Source organism: Globicephala melas, chromosome 15, assembly GCF_963455315.2.
Source record: "Globicephala melas chromosome 15, mGloMel1.2, whole genome shotgun sequence".
NCBI classification, from domain to species: Eukaryota; Metazoa; Chordata; class Mammalia; order Artiodactyla; family Delphinidae; genus Globicephala; species Globicephala melas.
In genome coordinates this window covers 37,591,779-37,614,793 of record NC_083328.1, presented here as the reverse complement: position 1 = coordinate 37,614,793, position 23,015 = coordinate 37,591,779, and the positions used below count along the sequence as shown (strand labels likewise).

Sequence of the window (23,015 nt, the reverse complement as noted above, 5' to 3'; positions counted from 1 at the left end):
AGGGAGTCAGGAACCTTCTCGGATCCCACAGCTGGTGGCGCTAGAGTACCCCCAGGGGGTCCCAGCTTGGGAGTGGCCGCAGAGGCCTGGGGGCGGAGGCTCCTTATGCCCCGGGGCACGACAGCAGAGAAGAGGAAGTGGTCGGGCAAGGTTTGGGGGCGCCCCGAGAAACAGCTGGTGAGGTGGGGGTCCAGACCACCAGCGCGGTCACTCACCAGGCCCCGCCCCGTCTCGCGGTCACGTGTCAGGCCCCGACCCTGAAGCGCGATCACGTGCCCTGCCGCCGTAACGGCGGAAGTGGCGTCGTTGCCGGGCGGCCGTTGCTAGGCGCGCACTGCGTGCTCTGCGTGGAGCGCGCGGTGGCCGAGGCGGGAAGCGCGAGCGGCGGCGCCATGGCCGGAGGTAGCGGCGCGCGGCGGGAGGGCCGGGGGCTCGGGGCCCGGGGCCGGGCGCCGGGGTCTGGGGCCCGAGATCCGGCGCCGCCGCGGACGGGTTGGTGTTGAGATTCGCCCGGAGCCCAGTCCGCGCGCTGCGCTGGCTGTCACAGCTGGGGAGCGCGCAGACCCTGCCCCGGCCCCCTCCCTAGACCCGCGGTGGGTCTGGCACCTCACGCCCCCGTGTCCCCCAGTGTGGCAGCAGCCGTTCCTCAACGTCTTCAGACACTTCAAGGTGGACGAGTGGAAGCGGTCCTCTAAAGAGGGCGACGTGGCCGTCGTGACGGTAAGTGGGCCGGGGCACCTGGTAGCAGGAGCGGCGGCTTCTCCTCTGTCTCCTGGGCCGCTTTGCTGCCGCCCTCCTGGCGCTCCGTGGGGCTGAGCGGGACGCCATGCCTCCCGTGTCTCTCTGCAGGACAAGACCCTCAAGTGCACGGTGTACCGCGTGCGGGGCCCTGTCTCTTCAGGCAATTACATCCAGCTCCCCAAAACCAGCACCCAGTCCCTGGGGCTGACCGGACGCTACCTGTACGTGCTCTTTCGGCCCCTGCCCGCCAAGCATTTCGTCATTCACCTGGACCTGTGTGCCGAGGTTACAAGCTGGAGAGCGGGAGCTGCCGGTGGGGGCCCTGCACTCATGCTGCAGTCTCCTCTCCTCACGCCCATGCTGTATGCCCACAGGGCAGCCAGGTCATCCGAGTGTCATTCTCCAACTTCTTCAAGGAGTTCAAGTCCACAGCCCCATGGCTTCAGTTCCCTTTCATCTGTGAGACTGGGACACCCAGGAAAGGTAACATGCAGATAAGGTGTGAACGGGTCACAGATGGTCTGGGAGAGGCAGGCAGCCAGAAGGCTCAGCGGGGAGGCAGGCCAGGGACAGCCTGGGTGGAGGGGCATGTGGCTGTGGCCATGAGAGTGGGGACAGGCCGAGGACAGAGAGTGCTGTGGGCCAGTTGGTGAGGGTAGGCTCTGACCTTTGCTCCTGTCCTGCGCACCTGGCAGGTGTGGGCTCTCCTGGTGCCCGCTGGACCTGCCTGCAGCTCGACCTGCACGACATTCTGCTGGTCTACCTGAACCGACGGTACAGTCACCTCAAGAGCATCAGGCTGTGTGCTAGCCTGCTGGTCAGGAACCTCTACACCAGCGACCTGTGCTTCGATCCCGGTGAGGGCTAAAGGTGTGCTTAGCCTGCAGCCCACCTGCTCTAACTCCCTGTGTGCTGGCCTCCACACCCTCCCTGGCACTTGGTGAAAATGCCCATGCTGTACCATCTTTGAGCCTCCCAGCTCCCAAGGCAGCCACTGGGGGAGAGGGTGGCTGGGCTGGTGGCCAGGCAGTGCCCTGCTGGCTGGCACCTGGTGTTGTCTTGTCTGGGCTGGGAGAGGGAGCTGGGTGGGCTTCCTTGGACTCTGCTCTTCGTAGCTGTCACTGTCGCTGAAGCCCGGTGTGCAAAACTGCCCATCACCCCCATACCTCGAGAAATGGCATTCCCGGTGCCGAAAGGGGAGAGCTGGCACGACCACTATGTCCACATCCGGTGAGCAGCTCTGCCTGTCATGAGGGCGGCCGGGTGGAGGGACGGCAGGGTCGCCCCTGGAAGCTGACTGTCCTTCCACCCCGTCAAGGTTTCCAAGCGACAGCTCAAAAACACCCTGCGAGGCAGTTCAGAAGAGCTGTTCCCCTTCTGAGGCAGGTGGGCCTGTGGGACCAGCGGTGACCCAGCTTCAGGCCTGAAGGGCCCATGGAGCTCGGCGGGAGAGGGGGGCCTGATGCTGCATCTGGGGAGGTGAATGCAGCAGCATGATGCCTGCAAGGGTGAGGGGAGGCTGTCTCGAGGCCCCAGACCCAGTGTGGGAGGTTCCGACTAGAGTGCCGGGTGGCTTCAAGCTTTCCAACTGGGAAGGGGTGCCGGGGCCCACGGGAGCGTAGGCTACAGCTGTTGTTGTGGCTTCCCTCCTGCATAGTGGGCAAGGTCAGGGCCCACTGCTGACCCCTGCCCAGTGCCTTGTGGCCACGTTCTCACAGGCTTGTCTGCACTCTGCTCAGTGGGTTCTTCTCAATTGCAATCTTAGCGGGGCCTGTGCTGCGGCTTCTTCCTCACCCAGCGGCCTTCAGCAAGCCTGTTCAGGACAGCCTGGCCCTCATGGTCCAGAAGCGTGGCCCCACAGCCGTGAGTGCCCTGTGCCCTTGGAGATGGGGCTGAGGGTGGTGGCCACAGGGTGCTAACAGGCACTTGTCCTCCCGAAGTCCCGCCAGGCCCCCTCTGTGCCCAGGCCCCTTCCAGAAGTCAGTGTGTCCTGTGAGCGCTCCAAGGTCTCTAGTGTGGGTGGCCCCAGTGTCCGTAGCCAGGAGCCCTTGGCCTGGGTGGAGGCCACTGACAAGCACGTGGCCAGTGACAGCCTTCACGTGTCTGTGCATCAGACGACTGTGGAGCCCACGGCCCCAGAGGATGCATCCCCACAAGAGGTGAGTGCTTTTCCCAAGGAAGGTGGGGCTGGACTGTGCCACCGAGGGGAGTGGGATGTGGACGAGGTGTGGGTGGAGGGCTGCTGGGCCTCTGTCCACTGGGAACATGCGTGGGGCAGATGGTCTCTTCCCATCTAGTCTCCTAGCAGAAAGCAGAACCAACAGGAGGTGGCTTTGGGCAAGAATCGTTTTCAACAAAGAGTAAGGAGGGGGCTGGTGCCCTGACCCCAGCCCCAGTGGTTTGGTGGGGGGCGGGCTTAGGCTCCAGGCAGGCGCAGGACTGGGGTACCTGGAGGGTCTAGTAATGTGATTGGAATTCTGGTTTCCTGCCATAGAGCAGCTGGCAGAAGGCACTAGAACCAGGTGGCTTTCTTGGGAGGCAGGCACCAGCTCTGGGTGGGGCAGCCTTGGTGGGACAGGAGCCTCGCCACTTCGGGGTCTCACTGTGAGTTTGCCTATTTCAGAGCTTCCTCCCGGATCCGGTCCTGAGGCTCAAGGGGGTCATCGGCTTTGGGGGTCACAGCACCAAATGGGTGAGGGGTCCGACTCTGTTCTTGCTGGGTCGTGCAAGTGTCAGATACACAGAGGGGACAGTGGGCACACCCCGTGTTTCCTTGAGGTGGCTGTGTGGGCAGCCGAGCTCCCCCAGGCGTCGGGTCCCTTCACCGCTGCAGACGCCCAGCCCTGCCCGCATCCTCACACGCTCGGTGCTTCCTTGACGTGATGACATCCCGTCGCAGGCGTCCCTTTGTGTCGTGAACACCAGCCGGGTCGGTGCTGGTCCGATCGCTCAAGCTTCCAGAGACCTGAGAGCCCTTGCTCACCCTTTAAAGCTTTGATGCGTGTTGTCCAGCCGAGTGGGGCCGGGTGTGGGCGAGACTTGTGGGACCCTGCAGGAACAGCAGCAGGAGAGGAGGCTGTGTGCTCGCCAGGCCTTCCAGGACACGAACTCCGAGTCTTTGTGGGCTCTCTGGCCTTTTGTCACCTGAATCCCAAAGTTTCTTGTGTTGCGGACAGGGCTTAGAGGAAGCCCTGCCTTTGCGCACGTGCACCCGAGCTCTTTCTGTTCTTTTGGCACATGCATCCCATTGACTCCTGTGTGTGGGGCTCGGCGGAGTGCTGGGGTGGGGGGACGAAGCCGACCAGCCTGTGACCTCAGCCTCCGGCCCCTGTGCACAGGCCCTGTGGACCCGGGATGGGGCCGCCGTCGTGTACCCTTGCCATGCGATCATCGTCGTCCTGTGTGTCAACACCCGGCAGCAGCGTCTTTTCCTTGGCCACACAGACAAGGTGGGCACCCTGGCCCAGGGGTGGCTTGTTCTGCAGGCACACACCCTCCCTCACCCTGCTGCCCCCCAGGTCTCTGCCCTGGCGCTGGACGGGAGCGGTTCCCTGCTGGCCTCAGCCCAGGCACGGCCCCACAGCATGCTGCGTCTCTGGGACTTCCAGACCGGGGAGTGCCTGTCCCTCTTCCAAAGCCCAGTCCACACCGTCTGCTCCCTCAGGTGGGTGCAGGGTCTCCGAGGGGGGTGGGGGCTGCGCCTGCAACACTGACCTCCACCTCTCCATCTGCAGCTTCTCTGACAGTGGGGAGGTGCTTTGTGGTGTCGGCAAGGACCGCCACGGGCGGATGGTAAGCAGGCCAGGCCGGGGGAGGTGGGGCAGCCCATCCTGGGGTGCAGGCAGGCAGCAAGGGTCCCCCGCAGGCCTCCCCCAGCCCCGCCGGGCACCACTGCGCCATACTTGCTAGAGTGTCTGTTTCACTCCCTCGTGGATGGAGCTGACCTTTGACTGACCGGCCTCGACCGGCCTCACCCTCTTCAGTGGCAAGTCCCCCACGCCTGAGCTGGGCGTGTTTAACATGACAGCATCTCTGAAGTTGGGTGTTTCACCCGGGGTCTCTCCTCCACTCGTGGTTGTGTCTCCTGCTCCTTTCTGCATACATATGTCTGTGGAAACCCCGGGTGGGCACATGTAGGTTCCTCCGGGCCGCAGGGGCCAACTTTCCCACCCCCTGCAGCCCAACGCGCCTGCTTCTGTGGGAGAGGCCAGGCGGGTGGTGGGTGCTCAGCGTGGACTTGTTGCAGACTGTGGTGGTGTGGGGCACGGCCCAGGTGGGGCGAGGCGGAGAGGCCGTCATCCTCACGAAGGTGCACAGCGACGTTGATATCCAGGCATTCAAGGTGGCCTTTTTCGATGAAACCAGGTGATTGGCTGCCCGCCTGCCCATCCTCCGTGCTGGGACCAGCGAGTTGTGAGCTGGCCCCTCCTCCCTGGCTCACCTCCTACCCCTCGCAGGATGGCATCGTGCGGGCGGGGCAGCGTGCGGCTGTGGCGGCTGCGAGGTGGGGGGCTGCGCTCCTGCCCTGTGGACCTGGGGGAGCACCACGCGCTGGAGTTCACTGACCTGGCCTTCAGGCAGGCCCAGGACAGCCATATACTGTGAGCCCCACCCTCCCTCCCCTAATGGCCAGGGCCCGCCCATTCCTTGCCCCGCTTCTCGGTCCCTCCGCCTTCACTTGTTACTTCTGCCTCTCTGGGCAGCTACGTCTGCAGCCGCAGCGGCCACATCCTGGAGATTGACCACCAGCGCATGGCTGTGCGGTGCGCTCGCCGCCTCCTGCCTACACAGACCCCTGGTGGCCCCCTCCCACAGAAGCAGACCTTCAGTTCAGGTAGGTGGGCCCTGCTGTGTTGGGAGGAGCGGCCCTGACGCTTTGGGCTGACCGTGCCTCCCCCTACCCAGGCCCCGGCATCGCCATCAGCAGCCTCAGCATCTCCCAGGCCAAGTGTGCCATGGGCTCCGAGGACGGCTACCTGCGCCTCTGGCCCCTGGACTTCTCTTCTGTGCTCTTGGAGGCAGGTGGGGCCTCGACATCACCTTGCCACCAGGGTTGCCGCAGGAGGGCCGTGTCCCCGGGCTGGACGGCAGTCATGGGGCTCCAAGGGGCTGTGTCCTGAGCTGGGGTCCACCATTGCTGAGCCCAGGGGTGGGTGGTCACAGGGGAGGCACCTGTTGTAGCTCACAGGGAGATGGGGCTCCAGGCAGCAGGGAAGCGCATTTCTCAGTGTCCTGGGCAGAGGGGCTGGGCACAGGCACAGCATGGATATGGTCAGCCTGCCCCAGTTGGCCCAGGTTCCAGGCCCACCCCACTACAGGCCTGGGCGATCACCAACCCACCCTGCCTGCAGAGCATGAGGGCCCCATCAGCTCCGTCTGCGTCAGCCCTGACGGCCTGCGTGTGCTGTCCACCACCTCCTCGGGCCACCTGGGTTTCCTGGACATCCTGTCCCGGGAGTACAGCGTGCTGGTGCGCTCCCACGCCGCCCCGGTGCTGGCCCTTGCCACTGAGAGCAGCCGGGGACAGCTGGCCACTGTGTCCCAGGACCACACTGTCCGCATCTGGGACCTAGCGACCTTGCAGCAGGTGGGGTGTGGCCGGAGGGAAGCCAGCCAGGAGGGAGGGACTGGAGGGCCGCAGGCCATACTGAGGCCCGGTGGGTGGGGCCCTGAGTTCTTCTGCCTGTGTTTGGGGCCTGAAGGTTCAAGGCACTTGGAGAGAGACTGGCTCTCGGGCCTTGTGGCCAGCTGGTTGCCCCAGCCTGTCCGCCCTCACATGGCCCTGTCCTCCAGCTGTATGACTTCGCGTCTCCGGAGGAGGCCCCGTGTGCTGTTGCTTTCCACCCTACCCAGCCCACCTTCTTCTGTGGCTTTAGCAGCGGGGCCGTCCGTTCCTTCAGCCTGGAGACCACCGAGGTCCTAGTGGAGCACAGGTGGGTGGTCAGCCGGCTCTGGCCCCACAGACGATCGAGGTGGAAGCTCCAGTGGTTTGTGGGTCCCCTGGGGAGTGTGGGAGATCGGGTAGTGTGGGGGAGGGCCGTCTACTGGAAGCCCCGCCCTCTGCTGCCCCTCCGGGATTCTGCAGGAGGTCTGGGACGGTGCAGCTCAGGGGCAAGGCAACGGTGTCTCGTGTGTGCAGGTGTCACCGCGGAGCCATCACCGGCCTGGCCGCCAGCCCCAACGGCAGCCTCCTGTTCAGCTCCTGCTCTCGGGGCTCCCTGGCCCAGTACCATAGCAGCGCGCCCCAGTGCCGCATCCTTCGTGTGACAGGTCAGGCCCCCAGGCCCAGCCCCAGCCCCACTCTGGCCTCCCAGCCATCCCCTGGTCAGGTCCCTGCGGGGGTGGGGGTACGTGTCGCCCCCGACTGTGGTACTGCGTTCTACAGTCGCACTACTGAGACCCCCAGAGCCAAGTGTGGTTTTAGGACTCACCAGCCCCCCGAGATTGAAGGTCAGTGAGAGTCTGTGCCCACCCTTCCCCAGGAGGAAGTGAGTACCTGAAGCCTGAGCACCAGGCCAGCAGGGGAGTCAGCCCCCTCCCATGGCCACTGTAACTCGGGCCAGCCAGATGGTCACTTGGTGGTCACTCGGAGAACCCCCAGATTTCCTGGCAGTTCGTGGTGCCCACTGGTGTCTTGGTGCTCTCACATCTAGGCCCCATGGGCTGGCTGCTGTGGGATCTGCCCTGCCCAGCCCGCAACAGTAGGTCTCTGACCAGTGTCTGTTCTGGTGCCCCACCCCTACCCTGACCCAGCTGACTGCCTGTCCCCATATGCCGGCAGCTAACATGGTGTGCCAGGAGGCTTGTCCGAGCCCCAGTGCCCTGGTGGTCAGTGGGGACAGCCACCTGCTGGCCTTTGTGGGTCCCTCCAAGTACACAGTGACTGTCATGGACACAGCCTCACTGGATGAGGTGAGTCAACTGGAACTCTCCCTGTGTGCAGTGAGGGTGGAGTCACGCCAGTTTGGCCCACAGACCCTGTGGGCACCCTGACCCTGGCAGCTGCGTGTTTCCCTGGGTGGGAGGCCATGCTCATTTCAGAAAGGACCTGGGCCCTGCGCCCCTCGTGGCACAGAGGACATGTGAGCTGTGGGCAGCCTGCCGGATGGGTGCCCAAGGCCGCCCACGGCCCGGGCCCCAGCTCTGGGGGCTCGAGCTCTGGCCGGAGGTCATGGTGAGGACACTTGCTGCTCTCCCTCAGCTGCTGAGGGTTGACATCAGGACTCTGGACCTGGCTGGCAGCTGCCTGGACTCAGCTGTGGCCGTCTGCTTTGGCCCTGCACCCCCTGGCCACTTGCTGGTGTCCACGTCCTCTAACATGGTTGCAGTGCTAGATGCCACGTCGGGCCGCTTGGTCCGGGAGGTGAGCCCAAGACTGCGGCTGGTGGCCTGGCCTCCCCCGCCTTCCCGGCTCCGGCCTTGCTGCCCGCAGAGCCCAGAGGAGGGGAGGCCCTGGGCTGCTTGCTGCTCCCTAGAGGTTGTGTTCTGTGAGAAGGGGGCTCCCCAACTGGTGGTCCTGTGTGCTCTGACTTTTTCCCTCAGCAATCCCTCTCTCTCCCAGCTGTCCTGTGTCCCCCCTGCGGCCTGCTCTGTCCTAGCTCTCAGCGGGGATGGCCGTTTTCTGCTCACAGCCGCTGACCGGGCCATCAAGGTGTGGGACTACTCAGCACAGGCTGGCCCTGGCTGCCAGGTGTGTGCCCTGGGCGGGCGCACAGCGGGTAAGAAGGAAGGTGGAGGACAGTCCCTGAAGTTACCCCGTGCCTGCTGGGGCCTGATACTGCACGAGGTCCTCTTGGTCAGTCTGCAGTCTGGTGGCCAGGTGTCTCTAGCTGTGCCTCAGTGGTCTCTATATTGCCACACTGCTGCCCTCAGGTGTACATCGGCCACTCAGAACCTGTGCGGGCTGTGGCTTTCACCCCCGACCAGCAGCAGCTCCTTAGTGTGGGAGACGCCATCTTTCTATGGGACGTTTTGGCGCCCTCTGAGAAGTCCCCTCCAGGAAGGCAAGTTCCTGCCCTCGACATGCATCTGCCAGACCTTCCTCTGCACCCCTTCGCCCCACCCGACCATCTCTCTTGTCACCTCTGCAGTGTCCAAGGCTCTCCCGGGGCCCCCACAACCTGCGAAGCTGGTGAGTGGTCCCACCACACTGGCAGTCTCCATGGTGATGTCTGGTGCTGGCGCTGTAACCGCTGTGGGTGCACAGCACTGTTCTTTTCCTGAGGGTTCCGATGCAGACCTGGTTGGGCGTGAGGGGCTGGGCACGCCTCCTGCTCTGCCCTCCCCAGGCCCTGAGCTCAGCCGAGCTCCTTCCGTCCTCAGGCCTGGGTACAAGACAGCTGGAGGACATGGTGTCCGGGGCCAATGGGCTTCCCCGGCAGCAGGTGCCCATGCCATCCCAGGCGTCCCCACCCTGGCTGGACATCTGTGCCAGGCCCCCCAAGGACCATGATGGTGAGGGCAGGGGTCCTAGGAGGGCCTGGAGGGGATGTGTTCCTGGCTCCCATCCTGACATGCTTTGTTGCTCCTGGCCTGGGGGAGGGGCAAGGGCATGGGGTTGCTCTGCTCCCTCGTCTCACTGTCTCCCCACCCTCCTCAGGCGCTTTCTCCATGTCAGATGAGAGCCGTGGCCCTGAGGGTCTCCGCCAGGCCTCAGGCCCACCTGTGCTGGTGCAGAAGGAGGCTGGCAGGGCCGGTGATGGGGCCTGGGGGGCCATGGGGGGCCCCTGGGACCTTGACAGGCCTCCCAACCCCCGTGGTTGGCCCAGTAAGCAGGGGAGGGGCAGCAGGGTGGGGCAGGGTCACTCATAACTGGACCAGGGCCCAGGTGCATGTACCACGTGGACTCCAGGTGGCCTAAGGACAGACCTGGCTGCCCCTGGCAGACAAGGGATGGTCACCTACAGGACAAATGGAGAGCCCAAGGCCCCTGCTGGGCCAGGTGGGTGATGGGACGTGGCTCATCTGTACCCTTTGAACCCAAGCGTCTGACCAGCCAGGGCAGGGTGCCTGCAAGGAGGGTCACTGTGTGGTCCCTGGGGGTTCACAGCCTCATTCCCTTCCCTGACAGGTGCCTGCAGCACTGGAAGAGCCAGGGCCCAGCCCCCCACTCGCCCGGACTCCTATCGGCATTTCACAGCTCGCTACAAGGCCTCCCTGCTGCCCAAGGTTGGCTGGGTGGGGCATCCTCATAGGCCCTGCCACCAGTGGATATCCTGGAAGCCCAGGGGTCCAGGTGGCATGGCCCTGTGGTGTCTGGGGTACTCCTGCTCCCTGGTAGACACAGGCTCCCTAGGGTTTCCCTGGGGCAGCTCCCAGAGCTGACAGCAGCCCAGGCCTTGCTGGCACTTGCCCCACGGGTCACCCCTCTGCCCTGAGCCCCATGCTCTCACCGGACTGGTTTAGGTTCTCACTGTCACGCAGTGACTGGACCTAGGCGTGTCCTGCTAAGCCCACACACTCACTTCACTCCATGGTCCTGGCTCCCCTTCACTTCCCCCCTGGCAGGCGCCTCCCCGTCTCCTCCTCCTGCCTCCCTGTCTGCATGCTGCATGCCAGGCTCCCAGCCCCGCTGGCCACCACGTGCAGACTTTGGTGCCCACGTACCTGCCGTTTGCCTCCTCCCAGGAGCATGCATCTCCCAAGGCTCAGTCCCATGCCCGGCCTGATGGGCAGAGCTTGAGGTTGGGGGCCTGGGCCAGGTGGGCCGGTGCCAGCGTCCTGGGTCCACTTCCTCACAGGGCCTCTCCTTCCCTGCTGTCGGCGATGAGCGGCTGCACCTGAAGGCTGTCATGGGTTACAACGGGAACGGGCGCGCCAACCTGGTCTGGAGGCCAGACACAGGTGGGGGCCATGGCCCAGACGCTGCAGGGTGGGCTCAGTTCTGTCCACCCCTAGGCCAGGCCCCATGGAGGGGCCCGCAGGTGGTTTGGGCTGCAGGACGGGCGTGTCCTCCTGGTGGCACTTCCTGCTGTGAGCAGGAGTTCTCCTTGGGGTGGGGTTGGGGGGTGTGGGCACGAGTGCCTGGGGCTGTGGGGCTGACGGGGCGGGCGCTTCCTCCCTGCCCACAGGCTTCTTCGCCTACACGTGTGGTTGCCTGGTGGTGGTGGAGGACCTGCACTCTGGTGTCCAGCAGCACTGGCTTGGCCACCCTGAGGAGATCTCCACGCTGGCCCTCAGCCACGATGCCCAGGTGCCTGTCCTGCAGCCTGCCTTGAATGCCCAGGGCCAAGGTGTGCCTCGGAGCTTGGCTCCTTGAACTGCGTGCAGCTGGCTCTCGCTTCCAGAGCAGCCCTTTACACAGAGCGGGAACGGGCCCGTGGACTGCACCCTCCCTGCTGACCACCCACCTGCCTGCCCGCCAGGTGCTGGCCTCTGCCTCAGGCCGAAGCAGCACTGCCTCCCGCTGCCAGATCCGTGTCTGGGACGTGCCAGGGGGCTCCTGTCGGCAGCTGCTTTCTCACCACGACACTGCTGTTCAGGCCCTGGCTTTCTCACCAGACGACAGACTCCTCGTCACTCTGGGTCAGCAGGGCAGGGGCGGAGGACAGTGGTCTCTGGACTCCCCTGCCTGTCCTGGGAACCCTGGGCAGCTGACGTGGTCACTCTGCATCTCCCCCAGGGGACTATGGCGACCGCACCCTGGCCCTGTGGAGCATGGCCACCTACGAGCTTGTGTCCTCCACGTGCCTCCCAGAGCCAGTATACGGCATGGCCTTCAACCCCTGGGACGCTGGCGAGCTCGCCTGCGTGGGCCAGGGTGCCGTCACCCTGTGGCTTCTGCAGCAGCGTGGGGGCGATGTCAGCCTCCAGGTGCCAGGGTTCAGAGGAGGCTTTGGAGGATGGGGTCTGGCTGGACCCCAGGGCATCGCTGACCCACACTGTGCTCGTGTCCCTCTAGGTCCACCGAGAGCCCATCCCTGAGGAGGTGGGGGGGTGGGAGCTGACCTCGCTCTGCTACGGGACCACACCCCTGCTCTACTGCGGCTCCAATGCTGGCCAGGTGTGTGTTTGGGACATGTGTGCCAGCTGCTGCTTCCTGGCCTGGGAGGCGGACGACGGTGAGATCGGTGGGTGTCTGACGGAGCCTCCGTGGCCCTTGACAGCTTGGGGCTCGTTTCTCCCTGGGAGTCCCAGTGCTGGGGCGGTGGACACCGTCTTGAGTCCCAGGCATCTGGGGACGTGGCTCACGGCATCTCCTGTCCCCCAGGAGTGCTGCTGTGCTCAGGCGCGCGTCTGGTCAGTGGCAGCAACACCAGGCGGCTGCGCCTATGGGCCGTGGGGGCCGTACCAGAGCTGAGGTGCAAGGGCTCCGGGGCCAGGTGAGCATCTACAGTGTGTCTGGGAGCTGGCACTCTGTTGTCAGCTGGGCCCGTCCCCCAGGGGACATGCTCGGGCAAGGCCAGGGCCCGTGGGCCAAACCACCTGGCTCCCTCGGCTCTCGCTGCTGCCACCCCTTTGACCCCCTGCTCCTCCAGGTCTAGCTCTGTGTTTATGGAGCATGAGCTGACCCTTGACGGGGCCGTCGTGAGTGCAGTCTTCCACGAAAGCATGGACATGGGTGTGGTGGGCACCACGGCGGGCACGCTCTGGTACGTCAGCTGGGCTGAGGGCACAAGCACCCGCCTCGTCAGCGGCCACCAGAGCAAGGTGAGGCCGCTGGGCCACCGGCTTGCCGCCGAGGATTTCTGAGGGGATCCCAGCCCGCACAAGCCGGGCAGCTGCCGTGCACTCCCTCCGTCCCCGCCCCCCTGGGTGCTCCCAGCCCAAGCGCAGCTGCGAGTGTCCAGGCGTTCCCAGGACCAGCTGCACCCCTGGAACCACGCGCCCCTCCCCGTGGGCATGGGGTCCATGCCGTGTCCACGTGCAGCAGCCCCAGGCCCTGTGGCCTTCTTGACCCTTCCTCTTTTCCGCCACTTTATTCTCTTGTAATTTACGTGTTGAAGAAAACTGGTCATCCACCCTGGAGTCTTTCACCACCGTTGTTGGACATGCTTCCCTGGGGTCCGAGGGGTCTGGAAGCCGGACCAGGGTCTAGTCAGGGCCAGCCAGTCCCAACGTTACTTCCTTCTGGGAGTGTTGTGTCTCCCACCAGTGATGCCCTTGTCTGGCGGCAGGAGTTGCAGGTGGCAGTAGTCAGATCCCTCGTTCTTTCAGAAGGGAAGTGGCCTCGAGAGCTCTCAGGTTTCCCGGGGCTGGGACAGGGCACAGGTAGATGAGTGTCTCCCTCATGGACCGGGCCCCCCAGCAGCAGTCAATGTGTTACTTTCTGAGAGCTATTAAGGGCTGGTGGGTGGAAATGTGGGTCTGGCTTCCCCACCGTCACTTTCTCTTGATGCTCGTGGAGTCCTGGCTTTGGCTGGTGGCAGGGTCTTCAAGTTGGCTCCTGAGTCTTTTTAAAAAAATTCTACGTTCATTTGTTCAGGCGTAACAGTAGCCAACAAAGAAACTTGTGTGAGGTAGTGAGGGTTACATGTTTCCTTTTTCTTTGGTAATGGCTTTATGTCGAGGTATAATCTGTGGGCCATACACCCATGTAACATCAATGGATTTTGAAACATTTGCAGAACTGTGCAACACCGCAGTCACTTTCATCCCAGAAGGAAACCCCCCAGCCATTAAACACTCACCACCCAGCCCCTGGCAGGCGCTCACCGACTCTGTCTCTGTCGGTTTGCCTGTTCTGGATGGTCCCTGTGAACAGAAACACACTCTGTGGTGCTTTCTATCTGCTTCTCTTACTGAGCATCGTGTTTTCAAGGTCCATCTGAGTTGTAGCGAGTGTCAGTGCTTCACTCCTATTTACTGCTAAATATGCTTCTGTGGTACAGATAGGATGAGTTTACCCACCCACCAGGGCATGAGCTCGAGGGTGCTGAGTTCTTGACCTGAGCTGGTGGTCACTGGTGGTCCCCCTCTTCTGTGGACCACAGGTGCTCCAGCCTCTCCCTCTGCAGCTCCGCCCAAGACCGGACTTGGCTGTTCCAGAGCCTGTGGGCCCCTCCAGTGGGAAATGGGCTTAGAGGTCATGGTCTGAGGCCCAGAGGGGCCCATCACTTCTCAGCCAAACAGACCTAAATTATTATTTTTCTAAGATAAAATGCATCAGGAGTTTATACTTAATGCTTGAAATTCACATTCAGGACTCGGATATTTTGTTTTACCTCATTGGTGCACGGCCTGTCTCCTTTTTTTAATTTTTTAATTTTTATTTTAATTTTTTTTTCTGTCTCCTTTTTTTTACACCAGAGATCCTGACTCTGTGTAATCATACAACTGCTTTCTCCCTTGATACACATGACACACACACACATGACAATCTCAGCCCCACCCCCCCTGCTGTGATGAGGCCCAGGAGTGGCCCCCCTGGGAGTCCCGTGTTCTAGGTTCTGTCAGGACAGTTCCTTCTGTGATGTCCTAGCAAGTGGATGGTCAAGTTCAACTGACTGGTGGGCTTCTTGCAATTTGGATTCCACCCAGGTCTAGTGTGGGGACACTTGGGAGGGAGGGAGGTCAGGACAGTTTCTTTGTGCCACATGGTGGGCCGGGGCCAGGTAGGCTCAAGGGGGAGATGGATGCTCTCATGAATGACCTGGCCATGCTGTGTTCCCTCTCTGCTCGAGGGCCATGGGCCTCAGGTAGGGTGGTGACTCCTCACAGGTGAACGAGGTGGTCTTCAGCCCCAGCGAGTCCCACTGTGCCACGTGCAGTGACGATGGGAGCGTGAGGGTGTGGAGCGTGGCCAGCATGGAGCTGCTGATCCAGTTCCAGGTGCTCAGCCAGGTACTTGGGGGGCGCCTGGGGCTGGGGTGCACGCCCGGGACTCCGGCAGCCTCGTTCTCCATCCAGCCTTGGTGTCTGTCTGTGGCCTTGGGCCTGGGCCCCTTCCCCTCTCCCCAGGGGAGTGCTAATGTTTTCCTACCGTGGGTCCCCAGAGCTGCCTCTGCCTGTCTTGGAGCTCCCCATCCTGCGAACGCCCAGAGCAGCAGTGGGTGGCAGCGGGCTACAGTGACGGCACGCTGCGGCTCTTCAGCATCCCCCTCATAGCGATGGAGCTCAAGATGCATCCCCACTCGGCTGCACTGACGGCCATCGCCTTCTCTGCTGATGGTGAGGCCGGGCTCACGGTGACAGCACGGCTTCTGCCTGGCCCAGGTCACACCTTTGGGCTGAGGGCTAGGGGCTCACGAGTAACAGCTTGGTCTCTGTCTCGCCCAGGTCAGACCATCCTCTCCGGAGACAGGGATGGGCTCGTGGCTGTGAGTCGCCCTCGCACGGGGATGACCTTCCGTGTGCTGAATGACCATCGGGGAGCCCCGATCTGCACCATCCAGAGCACGAGAAGAGAGGTGAAGTAGCCTTGTGAGCCTGCAGGGCCTGGCCTGAGCCGAGGGTGCTGGCAGGGAAGGGGATGGGAGAGCAGGGCAGATGGCACCTACCAGCCTTTATGTCCCCAGTATGGAGACTTCGGGGCAGAGGGTGTGGACCTGTGGCTGGCTGCCAGCGGGGACCAGCAGGTCAGCGTTTGGGCCTCCAACTGGCTGCAGGACCGCTGTGAGCTCGTGGACTGGCTGAGCTTCCCAGCGCCCGCCCTCACGGAGGTAAGAGTCCCGGTGGCCCTGCGGGCGGGGTGCCCCCCCACCCTGCCACAATGTGCTGTGCCCTCCACAGGTTCCCAGCTGCCCGCCACCCTCCCTCGCCGCCTTCTGCCCCTGGGATGAGGCGCTGCTGGTGTGTGCGGGCCTCAGCGTGCACCATGAGGTCGTCTTCTACAGCCTCTGCCAGAAGCAGGCACATGCACCCCTCCATGTGGTTCTGGGAGCCTGAGGGACCCGGGGCTGGGGAGGGACAGGTCTCGGGGCCACGAGAACCCCCGCCCAGTGCCTCACGCTTGCTGTCTGCAGGTGATGAAGAAGATCCCACTGCCTTTCTTTGCTGTGTCCATGAGCCTGTCCCCTGGGGCCCACCTTATGGCCATTGGCTTCTCTGGTGAGTGCTGGTGTCTTGAGTGAGGCCCAGTGGGTACACCTGTGCCCCCACACTGAGCCGTACCCCTCGTCCCTGAAAGAGGGGTGAGGACACCTGCTCCAGGGGAGTCTTTCGGGTAGGGTCAGGAAATGAGGGGGGTGGGGGGCCAGGTTCCCCCAATGAGGCACTGGCCCCAGCTGGAGACAGAGCCAGGGTGGGTTGGAGGAACCCTGGGTCCTGGAACTATACAGACACAGGCACAGGGCCCACGGCACCCTAACTGTCCCAGCCCACCCGATGCTGTCCCCCAGCAGAGCGTGTGCTGAGGCTGGTGGACTGTGCGTCGGGGGCCGTGCAGGACTTTGCTGGCCATGATGACTCGGTGCAGCTGTGCAGGTTTGCCCCATCTGCTCGGCTGCTCTTCACGGCGGCCCACAATGGGATACTGGTGTGGGAAGTCACAGGCCACTGACCCCCAGTGGGGAGTGTGGGGTCAGGTGTTGCCCTTCTGGTCAGCTGGGCACCTGGCCTGGGCAGAGGCTCAGCTGAGAAGCTGGGTTGGCCGGGGGCCTTGTGCTGGGCCAGGATGGCTGGGTGGGCTTCACCCCTCCACACCCGGCTGCCCAGGAGTGTGTGCAAATCATCAAGACCTTGAACATGTATGAAGTGCTTATTGCTTCTTTTCCTTTGGGCTTTTGTTTCTACCTTGTACAGTTCAAATAAATGTGGGTGTTGCACTGAGGCATTGTCTCCTGGTCACTCCAGACTGCCTGAGCTCAGTTTCTGCCCAACCTCCAGACCTCCTGCTCCCTGCCAGGGATCCTGACCCCTGCATGAGCTGCGGGGGCGGGGCGGCACTGGGCAAAGGCCCCGCCCCCCTGGCCGGCGCGGCGCTGGCAGTGCCCGGCGTGCCCACGCGGTGGCGCCGCCGGGCAGCTAGGCCGGTCTGGCCCGCCCGCCTCGCTAGGGAGGCTGCGCGGGCGGGGGCCGGAAGTGCGGGCGCAGCTACAGCGCGGGTCGGGGTCGTGGGCGGGGGCCGGGCCTGCACTGGGGTCGGACTGCAGCTCCCGGCGGCCAGCATGAAGCGGGACGTGCGCATCCTGCTGCTTGGCGAGGGTATGTAGGCGCCTGGGCCTGGGTCAGGCGGGGGTCGAGCCTGGTCGGGGATCTTGGGGCCGGGGTGAGGAGAGGCGCCGCGACCTTGGCCGCCGCGCTGACCGCGCCGCCCCGCGCAGCCCAGGTGGGGAAGACGTCGCTGATCTTGTCGCTGGTGGGCGAGGAGTTTCCCGAGGAGGTAAGGCCGAGCGCGCCCCCGCGCCCAAGAAGGGCCCAGGTCCGGGCGCCGCCGCCCTCCGCCCTTCCCGGCTGTCCTCACGGCCGCGTCTGCCCCAGGTCCCTCCCCGGGCAGAAGAGATCACCATTCCCGCGGACGTCACCCCAGAGAAGGTGCCCACCCACATCGTGGATTACTCAGGTAGAGGGGCCGCCCGCCCGCGGTTGCGCCCAGGAGCGGGCATCTCCGGCAGGTCTGCAGTAGGGTCTCTTTTTCCACCCAGAGGCTGAGCAGACAGTCGAGGAGCTTCAGGACGAGATTCACAAGGTACGGTGGGTCCTGGGGAAGGGAGTGCAGGGCTCAGGCCTTGGGGATATGGCTGCCCTGGCTTGATCGGCTTCAGCCTCTGAGGGATTGGATTAAGGTGCCCAGAATGTCTGCAGCCTCGCTAATTCTGTTGTGACCTGTTAGCACTGAGTGTCTTTGGGGTCCCTGTGATGCACTCTGCTGGGAGCCAGGAGGAAGGCCCATTCCTTCCTCTTGCATGCGTGGTTGGCCAGCCCACAGCTCTCCGTGCCTAGCCTTCCCTCTTCTGGTGGACCTTGGGGAGCAGTCTCCAAGTCCTTGAAAGTGATCCCTTGGGCAACTCTGTGCCCAGCACCCCCATTCCCCACTCCTTAGTCCAGCCCACTGTCCTGGGCTTCTGGGCTGCACCGGGTGTCATGACCAGGGCTGTGGGCTGCACAGCTAGCTCTCTGCTCTCCTCTGCACAGGAAGACCTGTGCTTGGACCAAGCTCCTGGTAGGGGTGCTGCCCCTGCAGCATCTGCTGTGTCCTGGGGGTGCCACTGGGCAAGGGTACAGGCTGCAGCCACTGTGTTTCCATCATCCCCTACTTTGTGCTGTTGTCCTCTGTCTGCTGTTGCCTGTAGTGACCAGGGAGCGAAGGGCTGAGGCTGGGGCTGGGGAGTCAAGTTTAAGGGTGGCTGTGTCCTGAGCCCTCAGGGGACTCGTTGACCAGAGCTGCAGTATTGGGGCCTGGCATCTGCAGCAGAAGTGGGTAGGGAAGAGCTGGCCTGAGGTGTGCCTAGCCAACAGCCAGTGACTCGGCCTGGGAGCAGCTGGAAGGGTGGGCTCCCCAGTCTCTGAGCCCTGTGCTGTCCAGCTTGTGAGTGGAGCAGGGAGCTTCAGATCCCACTATACAGTCCCTCTCCCTGCCCCCAACAGGCAAACGTGGTGTGCGTGGTGTATGACGTGTCTGAGGAGGCCACTATTGAGAAGGTGAGCAAGGGAACTCTCTGTCCATCCTAGCTTTCTGTCACTGGCGCCGAGCCTGGTCATCAACCTGTTCTCTGCACACACCACAGGCGGATGCTCAGTTGACCCGGGTTCTGGGCAACTTGCACCCGTGGCTGGCCCCACTGGGGAGCTTCACGGAGCCATCCTGGCCACGGCCCCCAAAGCTCCCCCCGAGTTCCCATGATCCTGTCTCCCGCCGAGAGCGTGGATGGCCTTGCGTCTGAATCTCTTAGGCCTGCAGGAGGAGTTGCTGATCTCAGGTCCTTTGTGGGTGTTTGGGAACTGCTAGGATCAGATGAGGTCCTACCTGCCCGCTGCTCTTCCCCACTGGTCTTGTTGCCAGTGGCCGTGACTTTGGCTCTCAGTGGCCCTCAGTCTCCCCCGTCTCTCCTCGAGCCAAGTGAGAGTTCCACATGGGAGCTGTGGGCCGGGCAGGCCTCCATTCTCATGGCCAGGTCTTACCTTTCAGATCCGAACCAAATGGATCCCGCTGGTGAATGGGGATACCAAGAGGGGGCCCAGGTAATAGGCAGGACTCGGGGAGGGGGGCTGGGCCCCGCCAGCTCCCTGATCCCTGGTGACCATGGGTCTCTCCCCCAGGGTCCCCATTATCCTGGTGGGCAACAAGTCGGACCTGCGGCCGGGGGGCTCCATGGAGGCTGTGCTGCCCATCATGAGCCAGTTCCCTGAGATCGAGACCTGTGTGGAGGTGAGCAGGCAGGGCCCCGGGGGTGCCAGGACTGCAGAAGCGAGGACAGGGGGCCTGCCTGCCTCCCCCTCTGAGTCTGTTCCCACGTGTCCCAGTGCTCGGCGAAGAACCTGAAAAACATCTCAGAGCTGTTCTACTACGCACAGAAGGCCGTGCTACACCCCACGGCCCCCCTCTATGACCCTGAGGCCAAGCAGGTGGGCTGAAGGCACCGGTGGGGAGGGCGAGCAGGAGGGAGTGGTGGGGGTGCTGAGCCGCTGTCCCCACAGCTGATGCCCGAGTGCGCCCAGGCCCTTACACGCATCTTCAGGCTCTCAGACCAGGACATGGACCAGGTGCTCAGTGACCAGGAGCTTAATGCTTTCCAGGTGCGCCCCCTTCTGTCTCCTGGCGGTACCCACCCTCCCAGCTGCAGCCACACCCCACGCCTTGGCTGCCCTTGTGACAGATGGAGAGGGCAGCTGGCTGACTAACGGCGACTTTCTCTCGGAAGCAGATGTCCTGCTTCGGGCACCCTCTTGCCCCGCAGGCCCTGGAGGATGTGAAGGTGGTGGTGAGCAAGAATGTGGCAGGAGGCGTGCGGGATGACCGGCTGACCCTGGACGGTGAGGCCCGACACCCTGCCTACATCGGGCGTGGGGTGTGGGGCAGGGCCGGGCTGTGCCTGGTGTTACTCCCTTTTCTGCTTTTCCTGAGCAGGCTTCCTTTTCTTGAACACGCTCTTCATCCAGCGAGGCCGCCACGAGACCACGTGGACCATCCTGAGGCGCTTTGGCTATGGCGACTCGCTTGAGCTGACGGCCAACTACCTCTGCCCACCGTGAGTGGCGTTTGGGCTCAGGGCTCGCCTCCCATCTGTGTCGGATGGGGCCTGGGGCTCCTGGACCCTGTCCTGGGGGCCATCGGGGCGTCTCTCCCTGGCGGGGGGACTCTCTGCTTGCCTGGATGGCCTGTGTTCGGAGGAGGTACCCTGCGGAGCACAAGGAGGTGTGCACAGCCCCACCCCCATCCCGGCACCCGCAGGCTCCATGTGCCCCCCGGATGCAGCACCGAGCTCAACCACCGCGGCTACCAGTTTGTGCAGAGGATGTTCGAGAAGCATGACCAGGTGAGGGCGCTGGGCCCCACTGAGACCCCCTTGGCCTCCCACCCGCACATGTCACCGCAGCTCCTCTGCCCGCAGGACCGAGATGGCGCCCTCTCGCCAGCAGAGCTGCAGAGCCTTTTCAGCGTGTTTCCTGCTGCTCCCTGGGGCCCCCAGCTCCCTCGCACAGTCCGCACCGAGGCCGGTCGGTTGCCTCTGCACGGGTATCTCTGCCAGTGGACGTAAGTGCAGCCCTCACCCACTGAGACATGGCCTCACCCTCTGCCCTGCTGTAACCACATCCCCACTTCTCCCGTCCCCAGTCTGGTGACCTACTTGGACGTCCAGCACTGTCTTGAGCACCTTGGCTACCTGGGCTTCCCCACCCTCTGCGAGCAGGATTCCCAGGCCCACGCCATCACAGGTGGGTGCCCGCTTCCACACCGGCCCCCAGCCAGTGCCTCCCTGGCAGCCCCTCCCTCACGTTCATCCTTGCTCCCTGCCCACAGTCACCCGGGAGAAGAGGCTGGACCAGGAGAAGGGACAAACGCAGAGAAACGTTTTCTTGTGCAAGGTGGTAGGGGCCCGCGGAGTGGGCAAGTCCTCCTTCCTGCAGGCTTTCCTTGGCCATGGCCTGGGGGTGAGTGTCCATGTGTGCCGTGCGTGGACCTGGGGGGCAGGGGTTCTGGAAAGAGTCCAAGCAGTGAGCTTCAGGGGCGTCCCTCCTCTGCACCAGGATGCTGGGGAGCCTGCCGGGGAGTCCTCTGCCTACACCATCGACACCGTGCAGGTCAACGGGCAGGAGAAGTACCTGATCGTGAGTGCGGGGTCCCCAGGGTAGGCCTAGAGCGTGCACGCTGAGGGAGCCGCCCAACGCGGCCCTGGGAGACCTAGCCTGTGCCCCTCTGAGGCCACCCTTTCTGTTCAGCTGTGTGAGGTGGGTGCAGACAGCCTCCTGACCGCCTCGGCCGACGCCACGTGTGACATCGCCTGCTTGATGTTTGACAGCAGCCACCCCAGGTCCTTCTCGCTGTGCGCCAGTGTCTACAAGGTAAGGTCCCGCCCACCCTGGGGGCCCTGCTGCATAGCAGAGCTGTGGGCAGGTGTCCCCCAGCACACTCACATGGCCCCTCCCCCTGCAGCGCCACTACATGGACAGGCAGACCCCCTGCCTCTTCGTCTCCTCCAAGGCTGACTTGCCCGAAGGCGTCTTGCTGCCTGGTCTGTCTCCAACTGAGTTCTGCCGTAGGCACCGGCTGCCCGCCCCCGCCCTGTTCTCTTGTGCCGGCCCAGCCGAGCCCCGCGCGGCCATCTTCACCCGGCTCGCCACAATGGCCGCCTTCCCGTGGGTACCAGGATCGAAGCCCCTGTGTGGGAGACCCCTCCCTGTCCCAGGAGAGTGGCACAGCTGTGGTGTCAGGACTGGAGTCAGTCAAGGTTGCAGGGTGGGCCTTGGTGCCTGTGCCGATGCTCAGGCGGGGCCCTCGGGGCCTGGCCTGACAGGCTGCCCTCTAGTCTGGGGGTACTGCCATGCTGGGCACTGACACAAAGCAGCTGAGTGGGGCTCTGGGACTTTGTAGGAGACGGAGGTGGGGTTACAGCAGCAAGACTCCCCTCTCTCCTGCAGACACCTTGTCCACGGGGAGCTGCACGCCACCTCCTTCTGGCTCCGGGTGGCGCTGGGGGCCGTCGGGGCTGCCGTTGCTGCCGTTCTCAGCTTCTCACTCTACAGGGTCTTGGTGAAGAGCCGATGAGGTCCCAGACCCCACAGTCTGATCTCAGGGTGCTGGTGTGGGGCCACTTGCTTGGTGGGGGATGGAGACCCTCTCAACTTTCCTCCTGAGGACAGTCCACCTGCTGCCCCACCCCTGCCTCAGCCCCGAGGGTGGCCCTGGCTCCCAGCAGCCTGTGTCCGGCCTTGCTGCAGGTGCCGGGCATGACCCTCTTCTGTGGGCATCATGTGTTGGAGGGACCGGGAGGTGTGGGTGAGGAAGTCAGTGACCCCAGACCCGAATTCTCAGGGCTCCACTCCTCCTTCCTGGTCCCATGTGGCCAGAGGGTATGAAGGGGGTAAGAGGGCAGAGCTTTGGGCCAAAGGCAGGGGCGTGGAGGCAAGAAATGGCTGGACCATTGTGCGCGCCCCCACCCCCCAATCTGAAGACAGGTCCAGGGCTGTGCCTCTCACAGAAGACGTATGAGATTGGGTTTCCTGATTAAACTTCACTTGTGTCTTTTACATATTGGGTCCTGCTTTCTGAGGATGACTTCTTGAATTAACTAAAACGTGTCTTTGGTCTGGGTGTGGGCTGGGAATGTTACTCCTGACCCCCCCGCCTCCTCTCTGGGTCACCATCCTGAGGTCTCAGGCCAGGATAAGGACCAATTATGGCCCAGCCGCAGCCTCAGGGCCTTCAGGTCCATTGAGGTCCATGCTGGCCTGAGAGTGAGGCTGGAGGGGGCCTGATACCTGAGAACCCCCCTGATGTGACCCCTCCCCACAGCCAGGTGTAGTCACTACCCAAGCCTCAGCATCCTGTCAGGTTGGCTGAGGTGTGCTGAGGATCTGGGGTTTTGGGATGTGCTGAAATGTCCTGGTGTGCGAGGTGGCCCTGGTCTGGGCGAGCTGCCCTGTTTCTCACACCCCACCCAGAGGCCTCTGCCCCTCCCACTGGGCAGGAGACAGCCAGAGCTCCAGCCTAAGGACAAGGGGACAGAGAACCTTTCTTGGGCTGAGGAGGGGGCTCAGCTTGGAGTTTAGGTGCTCACTCTGGCGTGCATTCTGGGCGTGGAGCAGAGGCAGTATGTGGTGTGCTTGGGTGGAGGACCTTGGCCAGACAAGTACCCCCTCTACTTCCTGTAATTAGTCATTCTTTGCAAGACAGGCCTTTAGGCCAGGGCCCCTCCCCCAGCCCTGACAAGCTGTTTCTAGAGGCGGGGGAGGTG

At 63.6% G+C, this 23,015-nt stretch overlaps 2 protein-coding genes across 13 annotated transcripts; both read left to right on the top strand.

The window, feature by feature from the left end:
- The first annotated feature begins 278 nt into the window (after positions 1 to 278).
- On the top strand, positions 279 to 16,450 carry WDR90 (WD repeat domain 90). 8 transcript variants are annotated; one of them, XM_060285576.1, is made up of 44 exons: positions 279 to 402; positions 629 to 720; positions 850 to 1,026; positions 1,116 to 1,224; positions 1,437 to 1,598; positions 1,857 to 1,971; positions 2,060 to 2,127; positions 2,507 to 2,604; positions 2,682 to 2,900; positions 3,039 to 3,101; positions 3,365 to 3,433; positions 4,080 to 4,190; positions 4,260 to 4,405; positions 4,476 to 4,533; positions 4,988 to 5,106; positions 5,199 to 5,342; positions 5,445 to 5,575; positions 5,647 to 5,763; positions 6,093 to 6,328; positions 6,535 to 6,674; positions 6,881 to 7,011; positions 7,523 to 7,653; positions 7,943 to 8,104; positions 8,303 to 8,431; positions 8,614 to 8,744; positions 8,832 to 8,872; positions 9,064 to 9,195; positions 9,341 to 9,508; positions 9,593 to 9,682; positions 9,812 to 9,909; positions 10,482 to 10,584; positions 10,812 to 10,933; positions 11,106 to 11,265; positions 11,363 to 11,553; positions 11,642 to 11,810; positions 11,951 to 12,062; positions 12,219 to 12,390; positions 14,401 to 14,523; positions 14,676 to 14,850; positions 14,959 to 15,089; positions 15,198 to 15,341; positions 15,412 to 15,531; positions 15,645 to 15,729; positions 16,023 to 16,450. In XM_060285576.1, the coding sequence occupies exons 1-44, from the start codon at positions 393 to 395 to the stop codon at positions 16,178 to 16,180; spliced, it is 5,562 nt and encodes a 1,853-aa protein (XP_060141559.1). In that variant the 5' UTR covers positions 279 to 392; the 3' UTR covers positions 16,181 to 16,450. The 8 variants fall into 8 exon arrangements, with proteins under 8 accessions (XP_060141559.1, XP_030728140.2, XP_060141561.1 ...); XM_030872280.2 differs by having other exon boundaries at positions 16,020 to 16,450; XM_060285578.1 differs by lacking the exon at positions 3,039 to 3,101 and having other exon boundaries at positions 16,020 to 16,450.
- A 226-nt stretch (positions 16,451 to 16,676) lies between these two features.
- Positions 16,677 to 22,308, top strand: RHOT2 (ras homolog family member T2). 5 transcript variants are annotated; one of them, XM_030872289.3, is made up of 19 exons: positions 16,679 to 16,824; positions 16,944 to 17,002; positions 17,101 to 17,182; positions 17,265 to 17,308; positions 18,208 to 18,261; positions 18,749 to 18,801; positions 18,880 to 18,988; positions 19,084 to 19,185; positions 19,258 to 19,356; positions 19,485 to 19,593; positions 19,688 to 19,808; positions 20,012 to 20,096; positions 20,172 to 20,314; positions 20,396 to 20,496; positions 20,582 to 20,712; positions 20,809 to 20,889; positions 21,001 to 21,123; positions 21,215 to 21,417; positions 21,700 to 22,308. In XM_030872289.3, the coding sequence occupies exons 1-19, from the start codon at positions 16,788 to 16,790 to the stop codon at positions 21,824 to 21,826; spliced, it is 1,863 nt and encodes a 620-aa protein (XP_030728149.2). In that variant the 5' UTR covers positions 16,679 to 16,787; the 3' UTR covers positions 21,827 to 22,308. The 5 variants fall into 5 exon arrangements, with proteins under 5 accessions (XP_030728145.2, XP_030728149.2, XP_060141566.1 ...); XM_060285583.2 differs by having other exon boundaries at positions 21,215 to 21,421; XM_070043757.1 differs by having other exon boundaries at positions 16,711 to 16,824; positions 16,949 to 17,002; positions 17,101 to 17,308; positions 21,215 to 21,421.
- The last annotated feature ends 707 nt before the right edge of the window (positions 22,309 to 23,015 follow it).